Source organism: Excalfactoria chinensis, chromosome 1, assembly GCF_039878825.1.
Source record: "Excalfactoria chinensis isolate bCotChi1 chromosome 1, bCotChi1.hap2, whole genome shotgun sequence".
NCBI classification, from domain to species: domain Eukaryota; kingdom Metazoa; phylum Chordata; class Aves; order Galliformes; family Phasianidae; genus Excalfactoria; species Excalfactoria chinensis.
In genome coordinates this window covers 157037828-157045538 of record NC_092825.1, presented here as the reverse complement: position 1 = coordinate 157045538, position 7711 = coordinate 157037828, and the positions used below count along the sequence as shown (strand labels likewise).

The 7711-nt window shown below is 43.9% G+C and overlaps 1 protein-coding gene across 1 annotated transcript; it reads right to left on the bottom strand.

Moving 5' to 3' along the window:
- Window positions 1–1486: 1486 nt before the first annotated feature.
- Window positions 1487–4162, bottom strand: CBY2 (chibby family member 2). Its single transcript, XM_072361526.1, has 2 exons — window positions 4036–4162; window positions 1487–2565 (listed from the first exon to the last, which is right to left on the bottom strand). Exon 2 carries the CDS (start codon window positions 2557–2559, stop codon window positions 1573–1575), a length of 987 nt encoding a protein of 328 aa, XP_072217627.1. The 5' UTR covers window positions 2560–2565; window positions 4036–4162; the 3' UTR covers window positions 1487–1572.
- Between the last annotated feature and the right edge of the window lie 3549 nt (window positions 4163–7711).

Genomic DNA, 7711 nt, shown 5'->3' with positions numbered 1-7711 from the left:
CAAAGATAGGAAATGATGAGCAGTTTGGACTGAATAGCTCTGAAAGGATTCAGTATAAAAATCCCAAAAAAGCAAACAGCGGGACCAAGGAGGTCAGCCTCTCCCCACCTGCATCCAGAAACAAGTTGGTGTGATGGGTCCTGCTTTCAAGTCTTCAGGTCCAATGCAGATGAACAACTCAGGCTCACATCTCTTCCCAGGGTCTTCTGTTGTATGGGGTCAGGGCACTGCCCTTTCCCTTACCCCATGCTACTCCTAAAGACATCAGTGCTCTTCCAAGCTAAAGTACTGTTATCTTCATAACTGCAAGTGATTGTTTATAGACTAAGACATGCTTAATTCATGGGCTCAGAGAGGAGTGGGTCCCAAAAGACCACTGAAGTCTACAGGAATTTTCCTTTTAGCAGCAAGGTGTAAATAAGACAAAAAGAAGTCCTTCCTATTCATGCTGCAACCAACAAGTGCCATTTATCAGCAAATAATAATCTCACTTGAAATTAGTAGGATTATTCAAGTGTAAGAAAACAAGGCCATTTGAGAAGAATTTAGAGTAATTAAGGTACAAATGATGAAGGCAGTTTACAGATAACTGAGGCGGAAGGGGTCATGCTGTTCTGGTGAGCAATGTTTGCTTTATAGTCCCGTTGTACTCCAAGGAAGAAGACAGATTATTTTCTGAGGAAGAACTTTAAACAAGGGGAAATGACAGCAAAGTACGTGGGAATGTGAGACTTGGAAAACAACAAGAATATGACAGGGGTCAATTGTAGTGGAGAAAGGTATTTCTCATCCATCTATTTGTTTATCTATCTATCATCTATCTATCTATCTATCTATCTATCTATCTATCTATCTATCTATCTATCTATCTATCTATCATCTATCTATCTATCTATCTACCTATTTATCCACAAGTACTGCAGAAAGAAAGTCTGTACAGATCAGATAATATTTCCATTATGAAAAAATGTGAAGTTTTTCATAGAAAACTCCAATGCCATGTTGTTACACTATTTCTCCCTAAGGGAAACACTTTACTAGGTTTGCACTAGTTCACGGTGCTTCATGGGGTGTGCAGCTTGTTTTTCTATGTCACACTGTCTTTCATGACGCTGCATCCTGTGAGAGACTACATTTTCTGTGTGAGAGAGAAGGCTGGTTCATAGCAGCAGGTACAGTTCAGACACTGAACATGACCAGCCATAAGAAGGGGACAACTGGGGACTCAAACTCAGTTCCTATTTGAGTTTCTTATTTTCAGGAAGTGCCAATCATCTCTTTGAAAAGTATGGCCAACCTAAGGTACCTCAAATAAGGAGTGAAAATAATGAACTGTTTTGAATATGCAGGCCCCATCATCAGAAAATCCCCCCAAAAGGCTGAAAAGCATGTTTTCCAGGCACCACACTACCAAAAGTTGAAATCTGCCCAGGTAATATAAGAAAGTTTCAGAATAACACAATAGTCCCCAGCCTCAATTTTTGTTCAGGCTTTGCTTGGATTTTATTACGTTCCTTGAAACAAGGAGAGGCACTTTCCAGGAAGCAGAACTAGCAGGTTCAGCACCAGGTTTCAAATCTCTCCAGCCTGATATTCGTTTGCCACGTTCTTCCCCTCTTCTTCATATATTGGGAAAGTGATGGCGATGAGCTCTTTCTCCAGCACTTCCATTTGAGTTGTAATGTCTGACACAGTGTTTTTCACATTATTCAGCTGCAGCTTCAATTTCTTGTACTCTTCCTGGAAGAATTTTTTCTCCTCTTGGAGAGCGTGAAGGCTCTCTCTGTCATCAGGAAGACATTTCTCCTTGAGGAACACCTGGAGAATCTGGTATAAGTCCTGGAGAGCCTGAAGGATTTCATTATCATCCTCTGTGTTTGGTGCAGTCTTGGTGTCATTCTGGGTTGGCGTGGTGCTCTCCTCTTTGGCATCATTCTCCTCCTGGGAGGTTGGGCCAAGGCTACCTTCTCCCTCAGCTCCCTCAGTGGTACATTCAGTGACCTTCTGAACTGAGCTGGCACCTTTGTTCTCTTCCTGGACTATGAAGGCCTGTTGATCTTTCCAAATGGTGGGAACTGTTCTATTCTGCTTTTGGAAAAACTCTAAGAAGCTGCTTCTTTCCCTGACCACCTGGAGAGCCCTGTTGCCTGGACTGACCTGAAAACCTAAATGCCTCTCTGGGAAGAACGGGGACAGCTTATGATCCTTCTGGAGGCTTTGCTGGATGGCGTCACTGTAAACAAGCTGGACACCTTTGTTCTGTGTCTGGAGATATTGCAGAGCCTTGTTTTCTTCCCAGAGCATCCTATTTTCAATACGGAGGACTTGGTTTTCCTCCCAGAGGGCTCTGTTCTCCTCCCAGATGCTCCACTCGTTCTCCATCTTCTTGTTAAGGAGTCTCCTCTGGGATGCAAATGTTGGCTGGCAGTGCACCTCATTCACCCATTTACCATCAATAAATGTAAATGTCTCATCCCTCAGTTTCATCCGTGGGAAGATAGAGTCCATCTCAGGCTTTGTACTCCGTGTGCTCTGGTTTGTCAGGTCAAAAGCAGACATGGTTATCTGTTGGCAAACAGAGGAAGATCATGAAAAGACTTCTGCAGGAGGCCACTGCCCACTGGCAAGGACTAGATGACACAGAAGCTGGAGATGAAGCTTGGTTAGGACTGAAAGAACAGGAGAAAACAGGCACTTGTGGAGAAGGCAACACCTTGGTGGCACCACAAAGTTTGATATACAAACCTGAACTCTCTTTTCATCCCTTTGCATCATTTTTACAGTCATGGAAAATAATAAAATGCAGAAAGTCATGTGAAATGAGATTGAGATTGAACTACTTTTTAAAACCAAATTATTTGTTTCTTTTTACCACAGCCTGTTCAGTGTTTCAAACAGCATAAAATTGTTGGGTTTTTTCTTATTAAAAAAAAAAAAAAAAAAAAAAAAAAAAAAGAGTTAGGCTGACTGCCTGTTTTTATCCCTCTTCCCCCAAAGCCTCCCGGTCACCCTCCTGTCCCATGTGGCATCCAGTGCTGCCGTATGACTGGTGGGGAGCCATTTTGCCTCTGTATCTGTCCCAAGCACTTGACAGGGGGTGAAAGCCATGGCCCAGCTCTGCCAGGACACTGAACCCTTTGTCCTGCTTTGCCCCACGACCTCTGCCAGCTGCTGCCTCCCTGGGCTCCTGCCAGTTACTTCTGAGATCCACCACCCACAGCTGCCTCCTTCTTCACCTTCCCAAGCTTGCCTGAAAGCTCAAAGACATATCGCTACTGTTCAAAGCCCAAAATCCCTTTTTGAAGGAGTAATTGCAATATGGGTCTGTTTGCCGTAACACTTGATTTTATTGATACAAGGTCTCTGCTTAACTTTCAGAGCTGCCTTCCGCATTGCCATCTGGTTTATCTCACATCAGACTTGTGTTTGCATAATGTCATTCCTCTGCTAAAAGGGATTTCCCACTGTTTGCAACTGCTTGCCAGTTTCTGAGTTTATTTTTCCCCCTTACATTGTGTTCAGAGCACAGTGAGCAATTTGTTGCTCCCTGCCTCACACAGACCTGTCCTGTTCCCTCAGAGGGTGCTGATGTCCCCACCATTATCCTCATGCTGGGAAGCTGAATCACAGGGGGAACTGATCCCTAAACCCTGATTAGAAAACAGCCAGCGTCACAAGCCAAGACCCACCCTTCACTGAGTTTCATGGGCAGACAGCTAAAGCCACTTATGTTTAAAGTGTTTATATGGCAAGTTTTGAGGATAAACAGCAGTATATAATATATACAGCATTGAAGGATGTTGTCCTGGGGTCAGTTAAACTTGACAGCATCTCTATCAGCTCTTGTGTATTGCAGGGGAGAGGTCAACCCAGGCTTCAGAGTTTTCCCACCTCCCTTATTCATATTCCCAAACTAAAAATTCCTTCCACGGGATGGGGAGATGGGTTGGAGGAGCAGGATTTGGGGAGACCGCATGAAATCAAGCAGATCTAGGTGTTTTGGAGGCACCAAATTACATACCAGCATGTACTCACCTGCTTGTTGGAGATGATACTCTTCCCTCTTCACTGCCCTGCACAGCTGTCAGGTCCCCGCTTGGTTTTTTAGCCTGAAGTTCTGCTCCAAGTTCTGTACAGGGGGGGCATGGCGGTGAGACAGGACAAAGGAACCCACTGTGATGCGATCACCACGCCCAGAGCCAGCCCCCACTCCACAAGGCCAGGAGCTCCCAGCCTCCCCCCCCCCCCCCCCCCCCCCCACTCCTGCTTCCTCACAGCCCATTTTGTTTGATTTTTCCCAGCATTGCACATTTGGGTCATTTCTCATGGAAATGACCTTTCCAATAGCTTAGCTCTCACGTCCTTTCTTGAACCCCGGCTTCCCTCTCTGATGCACATAACTGAGAGCAGTTTAGATGGATTGTCTCTCCATCACGCTCTCCTAAAAGAAATTTTGCTTTTATTCTGAATCTAACACATTAAGTCTCTGGCTGAACCAATGCTGATATGTTCAAAAAACACTTCCCTCTGTGTATGCGCTATGACAGCTGAAGTTATTTTTAAAGGACAACATGGATATGAGTTTTTCTGTAACTATAAGTTAAAGAGTAGATCATCACTGAACCCCATTAAGAAGAAAATAGAACATGCAGGGCATTAATGCATTACAAGTTTAGATATTATTTATAGCAGCTATGCCTGCTTCCATGTCTTTATGTTTCTAATAACCTCATTCTCCCTCTTATTTGCTTAATCTTTTAGATGTGGATTATTTCTTCATCTTTTTTCCTGTCATCAGAGTTTTTGAATAATAAATACAGCAATTAATGTCTATTCCAGTGAAAATTACCAACTTGAAATCAATCCCAAAGTGACTGTTATTGCTTTTGGAAGTTTAATGTATAGTACAGCTTCAGTGTTCTGCAAAGATAATAAACTTAGGCATACAGTTCTCTTCTGTAATTTTTTTCCTTGTTTCTATTTCATCTCAGACAACACAATAAATAAGTAAGTAAATCAGAGGTTCCTATGACAACTCCCTGGGGTTCATTCTCCTCTGTTCAAATTCTGGGATCCTGCAAAGAGAAGCTGGAAAATATCCCCCAAAGAAGAAGCTGGCCTTCTGTCAGATGGCAGTGCCAGGGTGCTGTCCAGCTGCTGCAGCTCTCAGGGGAGGCAGCTGCACTTCTGAATACCTGAGTCTGTGGACCACTGGCACAGACCTTAGATGAAAGTTTTAAGATCTAAGAGCCGACAGAAAACTGAGCTAACAGGGAAAAGGGCGCCATGGATTTATTAGCAGGCAAAGCCTGCTTGGTCCAGAACTACTAGGAACTAAGTTAGCTGCATACCTTCACTATTTCTTATGCAATATTGTCCTGAAGGTTGAATAAAGTTCTTCTGGCAAGTCACTTCTTTGGTGAAAGTTACAACTTCAAACAGTAATATATTTGGATCCAATTTAGCAAATATCAGATGTGCATACATGTATGTGGAGACACACACCAGAATTGTAAAGACACAGATGTTCACGGCAGAACTTTTCAAAGCAGCTGCACTGACTTCTGAGCTATACTGCCCTAAGGATACAGCTGTCATTCACAAGGCTGTGAAGGCAGAAATAATGTTGAGTGCATTCCCCTCCCCGTCAAGAGATAGTAACTCCAGCTCTGTGAGAAGGGACTGAACCTACTTACAGGCTGAATGCTTTTCCCAAAGCTTCAGACTATCTCTTCACGTTAAGCTATTACAACTCAGTGTTAGTTGGAACCAAAGCCATGTACCCCCAAACCCCCACCCCACCCTACACCAGATTGTTCAGCTGACCTTTCTCTCCTCCTTGAAGAGGAGAATCTACTGGGCAGCAATGGATGATAGCATCTCCCCACCCTCCCTCCCCTCCCCCCATATACACAGTATTCTCCAGTTTGGAAATGCATCTCCATGCTGGGATGTGACAGGTCATCAGCCAGTCTTTGGCTGTAAAATGGAAGCAAAGGAGGGCAGAGCTGCTGCTATGAAGAAACTGTGTGAAGGACCCTGAATATTCCATCCCATCTCATACTCCTTCCCATTAGGAATGATAACACGTATCTACAGCAAAAGCTCAACCCTTTCCTTCTTTTGCTTTTGGGCAAGAGCCTGTAATCAAAAGAATCTGCTTTTAGCAAATGCATAATATTATTCTCCACTTTTAAAAACGTGTTACAAACCTGAAACTTTCCTTAATGAATCCAAAGGAATCCACTGGCACTTCCTGTTACCCCGAACACATTTGTGCTTCTGAAAACTGCTTCTGCCTCTGTCGGTGTCAGCACAGGCAGCTGACCCCACACTGACCCCCTGTTCTTCAGGGCACTGTGCCTTCATGCAAATCCCACTGAGTCGGAAAAAAGTTTCTTGCATATGTGAGTGATCTTGAATCTTCTCTTGACCTGAATAACTGCACAGGGAGTAAAAATAGTGTTTTGTCAGCACGTGGCAGTGATGTGGCTGGAGCGATATGTCAGTGTTCTGCCCAGGAGGAACTGAGCACACTTGGTCAGCAGTGCAAGAGCAGGGAGGAAAGCCTGCAGAGCAGGTTTTCTGAGATCAAAAAGGGTCTCAAGGACACCCCTCTGTCACCATCTATTCAGACTAATTGCCCTTCCAGGGACCACATCACAGCACTGCTGCCAGCGTGCCTCAGTAACCTTCAAACCTGCAGTGTTCTGCAAAGTCTTTGCATGCCCATGCCAACACTAGCCAGGATGGCTAGGTCATCCGAGAGACGGAATAAGTGAAAATACCTACTTTTGTTACTCTATTCTGTTGTCAGTTCCTTCTGGGACACTGAATAAGCCATCTGTTTTCTTACCCCCACTTCCTCAAGCACACAGTGAGTTTGTGATACTGGCTTTGTGTTTCAGGCTGTCAAGAGAAGTTAATTCTTGTTTGTGCAGTGCTTTGAGCATGAGGAGCACTTTGGTAAAGAAGCCCTATGCACCAACGTTATCTCCATTACAGGAATACACACAGTTTTCCTGTTGAAACATTTGTTAGCAAATGATATCTTACAGAGATACAGTTTTATATTGTTCCATCTGAGATATCAGTCCTACTTTGCCTTCTGTCTACTTCATTCAAAAAAGCATATCAAAATCATGTGCGGACTATTGGCCTACTGTAAGCCATTGCCCATCAATGCAATTCCTTTGTGTTCTTCTCAGTGATACACTGACACATCACTCATGATCCTTGCCAAAAAAATACTCACTGCCCAATTACTATATCACTCTCCTATTTATGTCTGTTCAAACTATACAGCGCATTCCAAGTTGCTGAAGAAGCACACTGGTTGTGGGTTTTTTTTATTGTTGTTGCTATTTCAGTGTTAAATAAAACATTAAAAATTAAAAGAGATCTTGAATAGACATTAGGAGGAAATACTTCACTCTGGAGGATGGGGAGATGCTGGCACAGCTGCCCAGAGAAGCTGTGGATGCCCCATCCCTGGAAGTGCTTAAGGCCAGGTTGGATGGGGCCATGGGCAACCTGAGTTGGTGAGTGGCCATCCTGCTCACAGCAAGAGACTGGAACTGAATGGTCTTTAATGTCCCTTCCAACCCAAGCCATTCTATGGTTTTATGATTCAGTGTGCAAAGGCAGGAGCAGAGAGTGTGCAGAAACTTCAGCCACAACGTCATGCAAATGGGTGCAAGGTTTGAGACTG

What these genes read in the sequence shown, in the direction of transcription:
- CBY2 (XM_072361526.1), bottom strand. Translation starts at nt 2,559, where the DNA reads ATGTCTGCTTTTGACCTGACAAACCAGAGCACACGGAGTACAAAGCCT.